Source organism: Chiloscyllium punctatum, chromosome 20 (genome assembly GCF_047496795.1).
Source record: "Chiloscyllium punctatum isolate Juve2018m chromosome 20, sChiPun1.3, whole genome shotgun sequence".
In the NCBI taxonomy this organism is placed as follows: Eukaryota; Metazoa; Chordata; class Chondrichthyes; order Orectolobiformes; family Hemiscylliidae; genus Chiloscyllium; species Chiloscyllium punctatum.
The window spans coordinates 25693656-25712734 of record NC_092758.1 but is presented as its reverse complement, the minus strand read 5'-3'; the positions used below and the strand labels follow the sequence as shown (position 1 = coordinate 25712734).

The 19079-nt window shown below is 40.5% G+C and overlaps 1 protein-coding gene across 8 annotated transcripts in view; it reads left to right on the top strand.

Annotated features, from left to right (window-relative positions):
* Positions 1–19079, top strand: part of sgcd (sarcoglycan, delta (dystrophin-associated glycoprotein)) — a 557633-nt gene that overhangs the window by 468967 nt on the left and 69587 nt on the right. For 7 of the 8 annotated variants that reach the window (XM_072590525.1, XM_072590522.1, XM_072590523.1 and 4 more), the window contains one exon: positions 6242–6343. The exons of the other annotated variant lie outside the window; for it this stretch is intronic. In XM_072590525.1, the coding sequence (XP_072446626.1) occupies positions 6242–6343 (102 nt within the window). The remainder of the gene's footprint in view (positions 1–6241; positions 6344–19079) is intronic. 8 annotated transcript variants of the gene reach the window in all.

Sequence of the window (19079 nt, the reverse complement as noted above, 5' to 3'; positions counted from 1 at the left end):
CACAGGCAAACTACTTGGGCTGGCTTAGAATATTTACTTCCATTTTCATTTATTTAAACATTTTTTTCCTGCATTCAGAAAAGGTACAGCTTGAGCTGATTTGTTCCGTTGAATGATTTTTTTGTTTAATTTTGAAATATATCCTAATAATAAGTGCCCTACTTTTGCCGCTGTTGGATGCTTTCCAGGGAATGACCTTTCTTCAAAAATGATCTCAATTGCCCTATCTTTCAGTGTGACCCCCCCTATTTTCTACAATGGGCAGTGCACTCGGAGTACTGTGCAACAGCAGCATAAAAATAACTGCTACCATATATCAATGGAATTCTCCGCTGTCATGTGTATCCATTAAGGGACAGCTTATATAACAGCACACTACTGTGACATTAGGAGGCTATTAGTATTATGTCCCTGTATAGTAATAAATAAAATAGAAGTTTTTCTTTAAAAATAGTATAATGAGTATTGGCATAAACCTAAAAAAAGAACTTTGTTTACGATTTTTCATCCAGACCCAGTTCTTGAAGAGGCCTGACACATTACCACCATTTTGCTTGGAGCAGTATTTGTGCTTTATTTCAAATTGATTTTCCATGACATCATTCCTTTTTTTCTCTTGACCCAGTTGCTTTCCTAAGATTTGTAATTGTGATGTTTGTTAAAACTAAGACAAAAAGATTTCTTTTTATAAATTAGACAGGTGATCATTGCATGCATGCCCTTTCTCCTCCACCCCCAGTTTAACACTTATAATGTGGCTGTGCTATTTTCATGTCCTTTACAGAGCAGCTACTATGGCTGCATAGTCCACATATAGTGTCAGCTTCTAATTTACACATGGACACCGCATAAATTATGGCTAAAATAGATCAATCGTGGCTGTCCTATCCTATTTAATATGCCAGTTTGGGGTCATTGGTTACTATAAGCAGCTCAGTGGGGCCTATAACATAACTTTATGTTAGTTGAGTAGAGCTAATCCTGTTTGCAAATATTCTAGGTCATATAAATTGTGTGAGGTCAAAATTTTTCTGTTTCACATTAACTACTATTTTACACTGCTATCTATGCATAGCAATTCTTTCATACTATTGGGTAAAAGACATCAGGACTGAAATACAGAAGCTCATGTACAAACTAAAATTGGTACAGGTTATAATCTGTTATAACATGACTCCTCAATACTGCTCATGATTTTGTATGAGCTGTCTGATAGATCTACTACCACTATCCTCTTTCCTGACAGGGATTGGAAGAGCTTGCATGGTCCTCAGGAAAAGCATGTGTTTCTCAAATAGTCACCTGTGGTGTTAAAGATGTTTATGTTCCTGGATTTATAAATGGTAAATTAAACCTATAAGGTCATTTCCTTTGTTTTCAATTTTAAAAAATCTAGGATTGAGCAAGTTTATTTTTACTGGATTAGTGGTGCTGGAAGAGCACAGCAGTTCAGGCAGCATCCAACGAGCAGCGAAATTGACGTTTCGGGCAAAAGCCCTTCTGCCCGAAACGTCGATTTCGCTGCTCGTTGGATGCTGCCTGAACTGCTGTGCTCTTCCAGCACCACTAATCCAGTATTTGCTTTCCAGCATCTTCAGTCATTGTTTTTACCAAGTTTATTTTTACGTCAGTTCAGAAGAAACCATGGTTGAGTTCAGAAGCAAGTTTAGTTTCACTTCTACAAAGAGTTCAGGGAAATTCTAGGTACCAGTCAACTCAGCAAAAGTGTTTAGTTGATGAAACTTCCAAAAAGGGAGAGCTTAAAAATATGCAGGTTATTTGAACTGGGAAAATTAAGGAGTTCAGATTTTGTTATGGGTTCATGTCAGTAGATTTAGAAAGGACATATGGAATTGTCTCCAAAGTCCATGGCATATAAACTGTCAGGAGGTGGTTAAATAGAATCTTGGGAGTTGAGACAAAGGTGTTGCTCTTTGAGTATCTGTAAAAGATGGTATCCGAAACAGTACAGATTTTGCTTTGCTGTGTGATTTTAAATAATTCTAAACAACTCCTATAATTAACTTGTTTCTTTCCTCTTGTGTAATTAACTTCTGTTCTGTTGTTGAAAAAACACTGCAACCTCAAGTAAATGAGTTTAAGTGACTAATAATCATGCTAATCAATGAAACAAAATAAACCAAATGTATGATCTATTGAACTATGCTTACTGGTTAGGCCACTTTTGGTATGTTGCGTACAATTCTGGTCTCCTTCCTATTGGAAGGATGTTGTGAAACTTGAAAGAGGTCAGAAAAGATTTACAAGGATATTCCCAAGGTTGGAAGATTTGAGCTATAGGGAGAAGCTGAATAGCTGGGGTTGTTTTCCCTGGAGCATCAGAGACTGAGGGGTGACCTTATAGAGGTTTATAAAATTATGAGGGGAATTGATAGTGTAAATAGGCAGGGTCTTTTCTCTGGGGTGAGGGACTCCAGAACTAGAGGACATAGGTTTAGGGTGAGAGGGGAAAGAGTTAAAAGGGCCCAAGGGGCAACCTTTTCACGCAGAGGGTGGTGCATGTATGGAATGAGCTGCCAGAGAAAGTGGTGGAGGCTGGCACAATTATAACATTTAAAATGCACCTGGAAGTAGTGCCATCAACTTAGATCATAGCAATCAACCACTTCCCCTAGGCATACATTTGACTTTTCTGTTATTGTAACTTGTTCTATCTCATCAACTTGTTTGAGTACATTTGACTTCTTGCTTCTCTGTAACTGTGTCTCACTTTGTCATGTTTTCCGGAAGTAACCTATTGTTTTACAGATAAAACAAAGTCTCTTAATAAGTGCGTACTGCCTCTGCATGTGAAGTTTCCTTACTCTATAGCACTAGCAATGACTGGTAATACCAGTTCTCTGTTCTGTTCTCTGTAATGGCTTCTCATAATTGTCTTTAGAGCTTTTTTTTAACATCAGGAATGACTGGATTCTACTGGTCTCTTGTGATAAGGTTGATTTTTTTTCTTATGTTAGATTTATGTTGCTTCTAGAATTCTGTTTCATTCAACATCTAAAAGGCTTTCTCTAGAGTTAATTTTTCTTTGTACTGTAACAAATCTGACAAAGGAACATCACTAATTCTGGCATCAGTTCTGCTGCTTTTAATCTGTATAGTCACATTTTTCTCTCATCTCTAGAAATCATTAATAAAATTATTAATGGAATCCTCTGAATGCTGAACTCTTCCAAAAGAAATCATCTTTCAAGAATTGCACAATGGCACAGTGGTTAGCACTGCTGCCTCACAGCACCAGGGACCCAGGTTTGATTCCAACCTCGGGTGACTGTCTGTGTGGAGTTTGCACATTCTCCCCGTGTCTGCGTGGGTTTTCTCCAGGCGCTCCGGTTTTCTACTACAATCCAAAGATGTGCAGGTTAGGTGAATTGGCCATGCTAAATTGCCCGTAGTGTTAGGTGCATTAGTCAGAGGGAATAGGTCTGGGTGGGTTACTCTTTGGAGGGTCGGTGTTGACTTGGTGGGCCGAAGGGCTTGTTTCCACACTGTAGGGAATCTAATTTAAAGTTCTTGAACTTTTACATTTTCATCAAAAGTATCTGTTGATTATTTTACACATTGGCAAATTATAAGATCACTAGCTATACAACGATTGTATAAGAAAGTGTATAAATTTGTTCACCTTCTGAACCAGAAATTCATTTGCAAGCTGTTCTATATCTTAATTGTTGATTTCTCCAAGATGCCCAACTATGTGTTCTATTTAATACAACTCTGAAAAGAAACACTATGACAAAACTATTTATGCTGAACTTAATGTGTTTATTTATTTTCCTGACTTCAAAGACTTCCAGTTCTGCAGTATAGCAAGGTTTCTATGATGTACTGCTTAGTTAGACTAAATTTGACTTTAATAAATGTTTCCTATTTCCATAACAGCTTGACTGAATGAATATACCTTTATGTGGCTCTTTTTAGTAAACCCCTTTGTTTTCACTATTTTCCTGAAATGAGTCCTGCTGTGTGCAGTTTAATTAAAAGTTTCCTACCATTACCATATTCTTAAGTAGTAGATTTCCTGTCTTGAGGTGATCTCAATAACTTGCTTTGTCTGTGAGACTTTAGTTAGGCTCCTAAATTGGATCATTATCATGTTAATTTTGATTACGACATTCCCTCATCTACAAACTTGATTTCAGTTCCTTCTGTGGCTCTTGATTGCCTGTCCTGTAAATGTACCCTATAGTGCCCACTTTGACAATGACTCTTGATCTGAGTTGTAAGCACTTTACTCAGCTTTAATTTTCCCAGGCTGTAAGTAGTGCACCTTCTTTGATGTTTCCCTTTACTCACCAAGGGAATTCAACCACGGAGCCTTTGATGTCTGCTTAGATTAGATTCCCTACTACATGAAAACAGGCCATTTTGCCTAACATGTCCACACCGACCCTCCAAAGAGTAACCCACTCAGACCCGTTTCCCTACATTTACCCCTTACTAATGCACCTAACACTATGGGCAATTTGGCACAGCCAGTTCACTTAACCTGCACATCTTTGGATCGTGGGAGGAAACCGGAGCACCCGGAGGAAACCCACACAGGCACGGGGAGAATATGTAAACTCTATACAGATAGTTGCCTGAGGCAGAAATTGAACCTAGGTCCCTGGTGCTATGAGGTGGCAGTGCTAACCACTGAGCCATTGTACCACCTATAAATGTCCATTTTTCTCAGACTGAACCTCGACTAAGGTGCTACTAAAGATGCAACTATAACTGCCTTGGTGTAACTAGTGTCCAAGTTCAATGCAGTTCATAACTCTTGCTGCTGTGCATCTTTAACTAGGGCTGAGATACCTCTTACTATCAATTTAAATTCTGCCGTATTGAATCTTATCATGAAGTTCTCTTCTACAGAGTTGCTCAAATATTAAGCACTTCCCAACTGCTGTTTGTGAGCACAAACTGAGTCTGAAATCTTCAGACCTCCACCACTGCCATCATCTAGGATGCAGTTAAATGGAATCACACCGTTTGCCATCATGTTTTGTGTTATATGACATATCTGATAGATGAGCTGCCACCATCCTTTTACTTGGTTGCGATCTATAGGGCCAGCTTGCTCTATGGAGGAAAATCATTGGTAGTCTACAAGAAGAGGCTTTTGTTGTACATGAGATGTGGTCTATTTGATGATAATAATTATGCATGAATTACATTGGTACGGTGAACATGTTACTGAGACTGTGGAAGACCCAGAAGGTAAGCATTTTCCCTTCAAGATCTTGTTTCCCTAAATCCTTCATGACCTAATCAGATTGGGTGGTGCTTCAGGCACTCTTCATCATTTACCCTTTTAGCCCCTCACAACCGTATACGATATTAATCACATTAGCAAAGCAAAGTCACCCACCATATATGCCACTAATGTCCTACCTAACACAATTTCTGAGCAAAGCAATTGTCTATTTTACATCTGCATTTCCCTCCAGTTTACTTCAGTAGAATTTCTGATAAGTGAATTTGTCCTCAGGGAATTTCCAAGTGAGGTGTCTAACTGCTCAGTTTGTAATAGATTTTACTAAGTTCTTTAGGAAAGTGACTGCGACTAGTTTTATGGACTTCACCACTTAAAGAGATTGGATAATTAAAGTGTCTCACAATGCAATTGACTCTGCTTTAGCTCATGGTGTTTGTGCCAATTAGCTCTTTTTAAAAAATTTCTATTCATACAAAAATGTGGTGTTTGGGCATGCATATTTCAATGTTTGCCTGACATTATTAGATGATTAATCTTGCAGGGTCCTTCAGCAGTTTGCAGATAACAAAACATTCTTGCAGCAAAATAAAGCATGTCTTGGTGACAGTAGGTAACATATCAAATGCTCTTCCTTCCCTCTTATGAGTGGAATTGGGCAGGACTCTGGAATTCTGTAGAAGGAAGGCCTCTCCTAACTAAATTATTTATTAATCTCTAATTTATTTGTGGCCAATTGAAGAATTACCTGACTGTTAGTCCCCTCACTAATAAGTGGTTATCTCTAATAGCAGAGTTAAGGTCAAAGGGCTTTGCCTCATGAAAGTCAAAAATACTCCTGTTTACTAATGAGAGCATAAAATGAAGAAACAAAATGATCTCCCGAATTTATAATAAGGTAATAGTGGGAAGATACATTCTTCATCTTAATTCTTAACAGATTAAAATAGCTTCTCACAGGAATTTACATTTGATTTATTTTTTACCTTGTTTGGATTTTAATGCCATTTTTTCCCATTGCAGGATGGCATGGGGCATCTAAGAATCACTGACAAGGGCCTGCGGTTAGAAGGACCATCTGAGTTTTTGCAGCCTTTGTATGCCAAAGAAATCCGATCCAAAGCAGTAAGTGAGATACCTTCACCTGTGCGCTGAGAGTAGTGTGTTGGCTTCAGTTAGTGAATAATGGCACATTACATAAACCTAGAATTATGTATTCATACAGAGTCGTAAAACAACCTGTGTGCTCTGAACAAGTATCATGTAAGTTGTATTCTTGTTGACAGTTATACCACTCTTGCAATGCTATATTCAATTAACATGCTGCATGAATTGTCCAAGATGCAATGGACTGCTTGGCATTTTAACATCTTTTGCACTTGAAACATAAATAACACGAAACATACATACCCTCAGTGGTGCTACGTGGCATTGTGATCAATGCCATCAAGTTTATAGGCATTGAAATAGCTATCTGGCAATAAATGACCATATAAAACTGCCTTTGCAGGACTCGAGTCAGCAAAGAGACAGACATAAAGCTATAGAATCTGCTTTGATCATTATGGTTTACCATGTAGCAGAGGGCTGGCACACCCCATGGAAATACTAGGTAGTTATGATCTTAAAATTGCGCCCACCATATTGTTAAGTTGTGGTTCTGACTCATGAGAATGGAGTTATGGTATGGCAATGTTTGTGACTATGTAACAAACTCAGATAAGATCCCCAATTATATAATCTTGATCGAGATCAGAAATGGTTTAATTTTATTAGAATCCAAAAACCTAGGTATTTACTAAAGGTTTGAAGCTACAAGGCTTATGACTTAAGTAAGTAAAAAGTATACTGCATAAAAGTCAGAGAACTTGAATATAACTGGTTATGTATCATCTTAAATAGTCAGTTAATTTAAGGGCAATAATATTATAATAAACTCAGTTGCTTAACGTTTAAACCAATTTTTAAATTCACATTTAAACACCCAGTCAAGTCAAGTTCTAATCAAAACTTAGCAAATTATTCACTTGGTCTAAGTACTGCTTTGAAGATTTGTAAATAGATTTGGAATTTTTGGGCCTCCAGTTTATTTTTGGCAAGATTTCCCTTCAAATCTGTTCTGACTATTCTGCATTTGTAACTTGCGATTCAAAACTGGAACCTTAAAAATAACCACCTTGAGTCAGAATTTTCTGTTAGAATCTTCTTTTTCTCAGGAATTTCACATCTAAAACTCTGTCTCCCTCTCTCTCCACTTAAGTTCAACTCAGCTAAGAAAATTTTAAACAAATTTAGACAACATGCAAACTTTCAATTGATGCTTATTTGGGAAAGATTAATTGAATGGAGTGTGGGTAGGACCCCCTTCTCCAGCCAGCAGAATCAAGAACAAACTTGTCCTGGGGTCAAAAAGCACTGCTGGAAAGCTAAATGAGTGCAGAGTGAACTTTGGTCCCTCACTGGAGGGAAGTTCCATTCTCTGCAGCTTTTAGCTGATCTGATTCCAACAGCTCCAGCAGTTCTGGCAGCACCAGAGCTCCATAGGAGGCCCTTTTACGACTGTAAGTAGGTCCCAAAATGAGGGCAAATGGATCATGCATCCAGGTAATTCAGCAATGTGCCTGCACGCCCCTGCATATTATGGAGGGCAGTTGGGATGTGTGGGAAGGTGGTAGGGTCATTTGCATGCCACCCCCCACCCCCCATCAATCCCCTTTTGAAAGCACACCTGGAAGGGGTATGTAATATCCAGTCTGTTTTCTCTTCTGCAACCAGCTTGAAACAAAATCATATATCCAACATCCCCAGTATTTCGCTTTCGTCACACCTTTACTGTCTGGTCTCCTTCCTATCGGAAAGATGTTGTGAAACTTGAAAGGGTTCAGAAAAGATTTACAAGGATGTTGCCAGGGTTGGAGGATTTGAACTACAGGGAGAGGCTGAACAGGCTGGGGCTGTTTTCTCTGGAGTGTCAGAGGCTGAGGGGTGACCATATAGAGGTTTACAAAATTATGAGGGGCATGGATAGGGTAAATAGGCAAAGTCATTTCCCTGGGGTTGGAGAGTCCAGAACTAGAGGGCATAGGTTTAGGGTGAGAGGGGAAAGACATAAAAGAGACCTAAGGGGCAACTTTTTCACACAGAGAGTGGTATGGGTATGGAATGAGCTGCCAGAGGAAGTGGTGGAGGCTGGTACAATTACAACATTTAAGAAGCATTTGGATTGGTTTATAAATAGGAAGGGTTTGGAGGGATATGGGCCAGGTGCTGGCAGATGGGACTAGATTGGGTTGGGATATCTGGTTGGCATGGACGGGTTGGACCGAAGGGTCTGTTTCCATGCTATACATCTCTATGACTCTATGACTATGACTCTATATCCCAGGCATGCTAGTGATATGATCAGTTACTGAAAAACGGAAGCTTTACCAGCGAATCCTTGAGAATCTGAGGGCTCATTTGTTCCAGCCCATGAACAATTTGGCAATGGTGAGACAGTTGCGAAAATTCAATGAGATCAGAAAAGTTATGTTCTGGATACCAATGAAAAGTCAGCTTCTGCAACTATGTTTTGAACAGTGAGATAAGAATCCTACTAGTGAGTCTACTAGTTATTGTTGTAAATGGAAATGTAGCAATTTGCAGTGGAAAAAAAATAAGATATGTATTTAAATGGGAACTGAATCTGTGTGCATGGTTGAGTCCAATTATTGTCTGCTCTCTAACTTCATCAGAGCTCTATTTGATAATGACTTTGGTTTTTACAATACAATGTGAGATGGTTTCAGGATTTTTAAAAATTAGTCAGAAATTAATACAACAGGACTTTATATAATCTATAGAAGTGAAACAAATAAAACTCCAGCAGGCAATAATAGCTTAAAAAATAACAACTGTTTAACTTGAAATCATGGGGTAATATTCAACCATTTGCGTTGCAAAATTTCAGAGAAGATTTTCCACCCATTATAGAATGCATCTAGTTTCTATTTCCATGGAAACTAATGGAAAAGAAAATTGGGCAGTTTCTATAATGGATGGAAAAAGTGATGAAGATGGTCTAAACAGATTGAAAACCAAAAATCCCACAAAACATAGGAAATAAAAGCAAGGACGAAATGTGTGGCATGTTGGATATAATACTGAAAGACTAGTAGTGAAAAAGTTATGTAGTATTGGAATGTAGGGAACTAAGCTACTCCGTGGAAGCCTGAGTGCTGCATTGTCAGACAATAAACTGAGATCTTGTTTTCCCTCAGAAGAGGATTCAGAGATCACACATGACATGGAGAATGACTAGGATGATATCCTTGGTTTACTGATCAGCATTGATCCCTAAGTCATCCTTAAAACGGGTGACCTTGTCATTTTAAAAATTTATGATCAAGGTTAATTGCTAGGGCAGTCTTTCTAAATTAATAGTTAAGTGTGATAATTGTTGCCACTTTTCCATTATTTCAATAGCACGCGTGTTTAAAAAAAAGAGAATTATGTACACACTTTCGGATGTTCTGAGGTTGGGAAAGGTGTCATACACTTCCAAATTAATTCTTTGAATTCTATATAAAGATAAGGTTAAACTTTTAATTGCATGAACCTCTTATCTGGCCCCAACCAACCAAAGTGAGAGCAGTGATTAAAAATTTGATGAGCTGAACTGTTCATAAGAAGAAATATTTTTCTGATTCTTATTCAGTTTGTCTGTATATAAAATAATCTGTTTATAAGGAAAAGATGTGGTCTCCCTTCCAGTCAATTATATCTGCCTGCTTCAGATAATGTATTTCTTTAGCATTTAGATGAATATATAACAAATTGTTATAAAAGGAAATTTTGTTATCTTTGTGATAAACAAGAACAGAGATAAGCTTTAAAACAAGGTCAGCACATTCCTGTGCACATGCAATGCAAAAGAAAATCCATCACAATTTGTCTTCATTTCATGTTTCATTTTCAAGGTTCAGTTGTTAATTCAGTTAGTTGATTTGTCACAGGCAACATAAACTATTTCTTGCTTTTATCTGTCCTTCCTTGTATCTTGTACTCTTCTGATGTCTGTGAAGTAATAAGTGCTGAGTTCTAAGCTCTTGCACTGGAATTATGCTTATACAAATTCAGATTCATATCTCATTTTTACCCTCATACTCATAGTTGAACATTCCTTGAAAAGACTGGACTTTCTTTCCTTGATTTCATTGGAGTATTAGCTGCATTTTTAGGCTGAATCTGATACTAAGTGTGAGTTGCATCCAGTATTTTTGAAGGATTTCTCTCCTTGAGGTCTATTGAGTTTTCTCACTGTATCTTACCAACTTCACCTCAATATCTACTGACCTCACTCCAATGGTGCTATGATCCTGGCCCTATCTTATTACACACCCTTTGGAATAACTTGCCACTCAGCAGATATTCTGGAATTGAGCAGCACCCCTTGCACCTATGCCAACTTTAAAAATCTGTTGAGCAAGAATTGTTTGCCTGGAGCTGCCCTGCAAGGTTCCTGGCATTTGCCCCAGACATGGTAGACAGGGAGCTAGAGGTCCTGCTGGATGGGATGGTGCAGACATGGGATTTGCTCTTCCCCCAGGACCAGCAACACAGACCAGAACAGAAGACCATCCTCGGCAAAAGTGAGGACTGCTGATGCTGGAGATTAGAGTCGAGAGTGTGGTGCTCAAAAGGCACAGCAGGTCAGGCAGCATCGGAAGAGCAGGAAAATCAAAGTTTCGGGCACAAGCCTTTCATCAGGAATGAGGCTGGGGACCTCGGGGGTGGAGAGGTAAATGGGAAGGGGGTAGGGCTGGTGGAATGTAGCTGGAGTGCAATAGGTGGATGGAGGTGGGGGTAATGCTGATAGGTCAGAGGGGACGGTGGAGTGGATAGGTGGGAAGGAAGATGGACAGGTGGGACAAGTCATGAGGACAGTGCTGAGCTGGAAGATTGGAACTGGGATAAGGTGGGGGGAAGGGAAATGAGGAAACTGTGAAATCTACATTGATGCCATGTGATTGGAGGGTCCCAAGGTGAAAGATGATGTGTTCTTCCTCCAGGTAGTAAGGGAGTGGCGATGGAGGAGGCCCAGGATCTGCATGTCCTCGGCAGAGTGGGAGGGAGAGTTGAAGTGTTCAGCCAAGGAGCAGTGGGGTTGGTTGGTGTGGGTGTCCCGGAGATGTTCTCTGAAGCGCTCTGCGAGTAGGCATCCTGTCTCCCCAATGTAGAGGAGACCGCATCGGGAGCAATGATACAGTAAATGACATGTGAAAGTGCAAGTGAAACATTAATGGATGTGGTGGGGTCTGATTATAGCTGGTGGAAATGGTGGAGAATGAGGCAATGTATACGGAGGTTGGTGGGTTGGAAGGTGAGGATGAGGAGGGTTCATCCATCAAGATGCTCCTGACATTGAGATGGGCTTCAACAGACTTCTTCTGTGATTCTGCCACCAGTCACAGCATAGCCCCAAATCACTCAGCACCCCAACCTACCCCCCCCCCCCCTCCCCCATCGCCCACCCCAACCCTCACCCCATACAATTCATCCCTCTCTGTCCTATTTTTATGGTAAGTCTCATAAAAGCAAGAAAATAAAGGTCCTGCATTTTACAAAGATTTTATTTGTTATGCTGGCTGTTAGACCCTGCAACTGCTTTCACTCTATTTCAAAAGTGATCAAGTTCAATTTGCTTTCCAGATTTTAGTTAAAGTGTTGCCAAGTATGTGACTTTGGAATCACTTGGGAAAATTGTCGAAGAAATGTAGAACATTGCAACTGTTATAAAACAAGTCAATTCATATTCTTCACATTGAAATTCTGACTTTCTGAATTCAAAATAAACAAAGACCATACATACACATACATTGAGATAGGGGTTTAAGATTGCCCTCTGGACCATTGCAGGTTTCTTCAATTCTGGCTTCAATGTACATATAAAAGTACACAGACACATGAAAGAGAAAACAAAGAAAAATAATCCAAACTCCTTCCTCCCCATCCATCAATATATTATTTCTCAGTTAATAAAGTATATTGGAGCACATTTAATGGAAAGAAAATCAGCAGGACTGTTAAATCAGAAAATGGTTCCTATTATTAATATGACATTGTCAGAGTATTCTAAAGATCCATTGGGAATAGCAGAGTGTGATGTCAATAGGACATGAGAGAGATCAAATATAATGGTGACATAAAGCGTTAAAAATGTCCCATCAACCTTTCAGAGGTTGAGAAACCAGGTAGTAACTCAGCATAACAATTACGATCATTTCCAGTGATACCTAGATGGACCAAGTAGACTACCTGGAGACCGCATTCCCAGTTCTGAAAATGGCAAACCATGTAACGAACCTGGTGAAATGTGAGGTCTGTAAGAACAAGATGGCCGACCTGGGATATGTAATGCTACAGGGAAATGTGTTACCCTGTGAAACCAAAGTAAGTGCCTCAGTTGTTATTCCCGTTTACAAACACCAGAGGGAAAGCGTGCTAAGTGTGGATACTGATAAGTTGTTCCAAATTTTAGTACCTTAGACACCCCACTAACAGATATGCTAAAAAGAAATGTAAAGCTAATGTGGGCAGAGGTATACCAAGAGGTTTTCGATCCAACCTGGGAAGTAATCACGTCCTAGCTTCCCTCGTTGCCATTGGCAGCTGTTCAGTCTAACGTTTACCGACATTACAGGAAACAAAATTCACTGTTGACATTTATCCCAGGTGCACTTAGGAACAGATTTTGTATCTGCTACTGATATGTGGAAGATTTACAAATGTGAATGAGAGAATGAATCTTTTTATTTGTCTTTTTGCCAAAAAGCATGTTTTTTAAATGAAATAGATTTTTGTTTTACCCAGAGTCCAGAAGGAATGTCATGTCAGAAAGATATTTGTGGATGCGGTGCCAATCAAGTGGGTTGCTTTGTCCTGGATGGTGTTAAGCTTCTTGAGTGTTGTTGGAGCTGCATCCATCCAGGCAAGTGGGGAGTATTCCATCACACTACTGACTTGTGCCTTGTAGATGATAGATAGACTTTGGGGTGTCAGGAGGTGAGTTTCTCACTGCAGTATCCCTAGTCTCTGACTTGCTTTTGTCGCCACTGTGTTTATATGGTGAGTCCAGTTGAGATTCTGGTCAATGGTAACTCCAAGGATGTTGACAGTGACGGTAATTCAGTTGGTATTCAGATGGGATCCAGTGATGGTAATACTGTTGAATGTCATGGGGCAGTGGTTAGAGTGTCTCTTATTGGTGATGGTCATTGTCTGGCATTTGTGTGTTGCGAATGTTACTTGCCACTTATCGGCCCAAGCTTGGATATTGCCTAGATCTTGTTGCATTTGAGCACCAACTGCTTCAGTATCTGAGGAGTCGCGAATGGTACTGAACACTGTGCAATCATCAGCGAACATGCCCGCTTCTGACGTTATGTTAGAGGGAAGGTCATTGATGAAGCAGCTGAAGATTGTTAGGCCTAGGAACTGCCCTTAGGGACTCCTGCAGAGATGTCCTGGAGCTGAGATGACTGACTCCTCACAACCACAACCATCTTCCTTCGTGCCAAGTATGACTCTAACTAACGGGAGTGTTTACCCCCCCCCCCACCCCCCCACTACCCATTGATTCCAGATTTGCCAGGGCTCCTTGATACCATACTAGGTCAAATGTGGCCTTGATGTCAAGGGCTGTCACTCTCACCTCACCTCTGGAATTCAGCTCTTTTGTCCATGTTTGAACCAAGGTTGTAATGAGATCAGATGCTGAGAGATCCTGGCCAAATCCCAAACTGGGCATCACTGAGCAGGTTGTTCCTGAACAGGTGCTGCTTGATAGCACTGTTGATGACCCCTGCCATCACTTCACTGATGATGGTTAGTAGACATGATTGGGAGGTAATTGGCCAAGTAGTATTTGTCCTGCTTTTTGTGACAGGACATGCCTGGGAAGATAGATGCCAGTGTTGTAACTATACTGGAAGAGCTTGACTAGGGGAGTGGAACATTCTGGAGCACACGTTATCAGTACTATTGCCGGAATGTTATCCGGGCCCATTGCCTTTGCAGTATCCAGTACCTCCAGCCATTGCTTGATATCACGTGGACTGAATTGACTCAGCTGGAGACTGGTACCTGTGTTGCTGGGGACCCCTGGAGGATCCCGAGATGGTCATCCTCTCAGCACTTCTAACTGAAGATTGTTGCAAATGCATCAGCCTTATCTTTTGCACTGATGTGCTAAGCTCCTCCATCAGTGAGGATGGGGATATTTGTGGAGTCTCCTCCTCCAGTGAGTTGTTTAATTGTCCACCGCCATTTGTGATTATGGTGGAAGGACTGGTGAGCTCAGATCTGATCCGTTGGTTGTGGGATTGCTTGGCTCTGTCAAACACTTGTTGTTTATGTCATTTAGCACTTAAGTAGTCCTGTTTGGTAGCTTTACCAGGTTGATACCTCATTTTTAAGTATGCCTGATGATGCTCCTGGCATGCCCTCCTGCACTCTCCACTGGACCAGAGTTGATCCCCTGGCTTGATAATAATGGTTGAATGGGGGATATGGCAGACCATAAGGTTGCAAATTATGCTGGAACACAGTTCTGCTGCTGTTAATGGCCCACAACGTCTCATGGATGCCCAGTTTTGAGTTGCTAGATCGGTTTGAAGTCTGTCCCATTTAGCACGGTGATAGTGCCACACAACACAATGGAGGGTATTCTCAATGCGAAGGTGGGACTTTGTCTCCACATGGACAAGATGCTTCTGCAGCCGGCAGATTTGTAAGGATGAGGTCAAGTGTGTTTTTTCCTCCTGTTGGTTCATTCACCAATTTGCTATTCAATTGAGAAATACTCCACCTGACATTGCCATTGAAACATCAAGATTTTCATTGAGGATCAGAAGTGGTGCAACCATCTCCCCATTTCGTGATACACTGAACAAATGAAAAGCAAAGAAATGCAGCAGCAGAAAATGCCCATAATCAGCATCAAGAAATTAGAGTGTCATAAAGATTTACAGCATGGAAAGAGGCTGTTCAGCCCATCAAACATCCATCTATTCCAATCCCATTTTATTGAGCTTGGCCCATAGCATTGTGTGCTGTGGAGTTTCAAGTGTTCATCTAGACATTTCTTAAATGTCTTTAATACCTTGACTTCACTTTTTGTCAGAGAGTTCCAGATACCCACAACTGCCTAGGTGAAAACATCCAGGTAAAAACAAGGACTGCAGATGCAGAGTCTAGATTAGAGTGGTGCTGGAAAAGCACAGCAGGTCAGGCAGCATCCGAGGAGCAGGAAAAACAATGTTTTGGGCAAAAGCCCTTCATCAGGAATAGAGACAGATTGCCTGCAGAGTGGAGAGATAAGTGAGAGGGGGGTGGGGTGGGGAGAAAGTAGCATAGAGTACTGTAGGTGAATGGGGGTGGGGATGGAGGTGATAGGTCAGAGAGGAGGGTGGGGGAAGGTAGCAAAGAGTACAATGGGTGAATGGGGGTGGGGATGAAGGTGATAGGTCAGAAAGGAGGGAGGATTGGATATTTGGAAAGGAAGATAAGCAGGTAGGACAGGTCATAGGGACGGTGCTGAGCTGGAAGGTTAGAGCTGGGGTGAGGTGGGGGAAGGGGAAATAAGGAAACTGGTGAAATCCACACTGATGCCGTGGGGTTGAAGTGTTTCAAGGTGGAAGAGGGTGAAAACATCCATCAATCCCCTGTAAACTTCCCGCTGTGTACCTTAACACTATGACCACTGCTTATTGACTCCTCTCCTAAGGGGAATGATTTATTTCTATGTGCACTATCCATGCCCCCCAGAACTTTGTACATCTCAATTAGATCCACCTTTCAGCCTTCATTGCTATTAGGAAAACAACCCCTCTTGTATAATCTCTCTTCATAGCTAAATCACTCCAGCCCATGCAACATGTTGGTAAATTCCTTTTGCACCCTCTCTAATGTGTTATGACTAGGCCAGACCACTCAAACATTTCTTAAGCAGGCAGCCCAGACCATAACTTTGCAATTTGGTTCAGTAAGTGTGTGGTGAAAATTACCCGGATTAAGTTAACAAGGTTGACTACCATGTTTAAAACAGACAAAAAATGTATTCACAAAATTACACAATGAAACAAAATGAAGATAATAAAGAACACAGTCTATCCAAACTAGACTTAGATTAGATTACTTACAGTGTGGAAACAGGCCCTTCGGCCCAACAAGTCCACACAGACCCTCCGAAGAGCAACCCACCCAGACCCATTCCCCTACACCTAACACTACGGGCAATTTAGCATGGCCAATTCACCTAACCTGCACATCTTTGGACTGTGGGAGGAAACCGGAGCACCCGGAGGAAACCCACGCAGACACGGGGGAGAATGTGCAAACTCCACACAGACAGTTGCCTGAGGCTGGAGTTGAACCCGGGTCTCTGGCGCTGTGAGGCAGCAGTGCTAACCACTGAGCCACCATGTCACTCAGCACGGTGTTCCGAACTTCAGTGTTCAGCACTTAAGTATGCTGTTCTGAATATACACAACAGTCCCAAAAATCAACCCCCTTTAAAACTCAGTACAAAAAACGGTCAGATGCTTACAGGTTGAAGTTAGAAGGGCAGAAGAGAGAGTTTCCACACAGCTTACAGTTGAACTTCTGGACTGAGCTGTTCAGCGAGAGAGCTGACCACGCCCCTTTCATTATACAGGTCACTTCTAAAATATGACCACTTTGGCCTGAAGTCTCATCTGTTTACATATAAAAAAAAGCCTCTCAAAATCCTTTTCATCATCATACCAAACCAGTCCCCCAAACTCCACCATCTCCTATTTATCTCTCAGCCCCAACCCACACAGTTTGGACCTGATCGGACCCCAGCCTGGTTTATTACCCATCTGAGAAAAATCAAGGATAGAGTATATTTGAGCCAAGGAACACTTTTAGGAAAAAAAGGACTAGCTTTGTGACAAATGCAATCATGTACTTCCTAAAGTGTGGTGACCAGAACCGAGTATAGTATTCCAGCTGTGGTCTAACTAACATTATATACAGCTCCATTATAACTTGCTTTCTCTTGTATTTGGTGCCTTGACTAGTAAAGACAAGCATCCCTTATGCTTTCTTAGCCACCTTACTTACCTGTTTTTGCTGCCTTCAAAGATCTATAGACATACACATCAAGGTCCTTCTGATCCTTTGTATTTTCTAGGTTCGACCATTCATTGTTTTGTTGGTCCTCACAAAATGCATCACCTCACAATTTTCAGGATTAAATTATTTGCATTATTTAGCTCATCTGACCAGCCTGCCTATATTGTCCTATTGTCTAAGATTTTGCTTTTTACTATTTACCAGACCACCAACTTTCAGGTCATATGTGAACTTACCGATCATACTTCCCACATTCATGTCTGGATTATTAATGTACACAACAAAAGAAGGGAACTAGCACTGAACACTGTGGTACACTACTGGACACAGCTTCCAAACACAAATACTTTCTCTGCTTCCCACCACTAAGCCAATTTTGAATCCAGTTTATCAAATTGCTTGAGATCTCATTGATTCTTAGCTTCTTAACCAATTTGCCACATGAGACCTTGTCAAAAGCCTTTCCGAAGTCCATGTCGATTCCACCAACTGCATATCCTCACCTACATATCTAGTCACCATTTAAAAGAAGTTAGCCAAATTTTGATTAACCCATGCCTCTCCAAGTGAATATTAATTCTGTCCCGCCTTTTTTTTGCCCAATAGTCTCTCTACCAAAGATGACAGAACTGGAGGCAGGTAGACTGAGTAAATGCCATACTGCTGCTTTGTAGTGACATAAGATGTTGGGCAAAGTAAAGGGAACTTGCATTGTATTGGAAATGATTTGGAGATGCCGGTGTTGGACTGGGGTGTACAAAGTTAAAAATCACACAACACCAGGTTATAGTCCAACAGGTTTAATTGGAAGCACACTAGCTTTCAGAGCGACGTTCCTTCATCAGGTGATGAAGGAGCGTCGCTCTGAAAGCTAGTGTGCTTCCAATTAAACCTGTTGGACTATAACCTAGGGTTGTGTGATTTTTAACTTTGTATTAGAAATGACTTTGTTTTGACTCTCCTAATTGAAATGACAATAAAGTTATTGCCTTGCCTATGATGCTAAGATTTCACATCTTGATAAGCTCCTTTTTCAAAACATACCACTAAAACAAGCCATGTATCTTGAGCACATGAATCATTATTTCTATAAAGCCTCTAAGGCTGTACTTAGAAAATTTATGAAAATTGAATTTGTCATCCCAGGGACCAGCTGTCACCAGATAACTACTGCCACTTTCTAAATTAAACTGGACTTTTAAATGACATAATCTGATGTACAAAACTGTAATAGCCATCTGTTGTCTCGATTTTGATGAAAATTTCTTTGGAGACAATCTCCTAAGTAGTGGCATTGCTTGTGGCACTTCAGGTTTTCCAGATGTTGGGTCCTAATCTTGTGTTTGGAATGTTTTTTAGCTGTATAGAACTGGTCAGTTGAGTGTAGGTATTTCTGGAGTGTTTCAGCATTGAGAGCTGCACCGTGTCATATTTTTGGACTGCCAGAAAAAAGACATTTGAGTGACCACTAATGCTATTAAAGAAGAAATGGATTCATGCATCTATCTTTAGAGTTAGAACTATATCAACAACATATTGCTAAAGATGAAGAATAAGAAGATGATGATATGTCTGACACTTGTCTATTGATAATAGCCCCATGGTGGAAGTAAGCACATGGTAACAGCAACAAACATTTAGCCTGCACTATCATTGCATTGAATCATCTCAAAGTGTTCCACAGAAACATTATAAATAAACTATGACAGAAAACACATAGGGA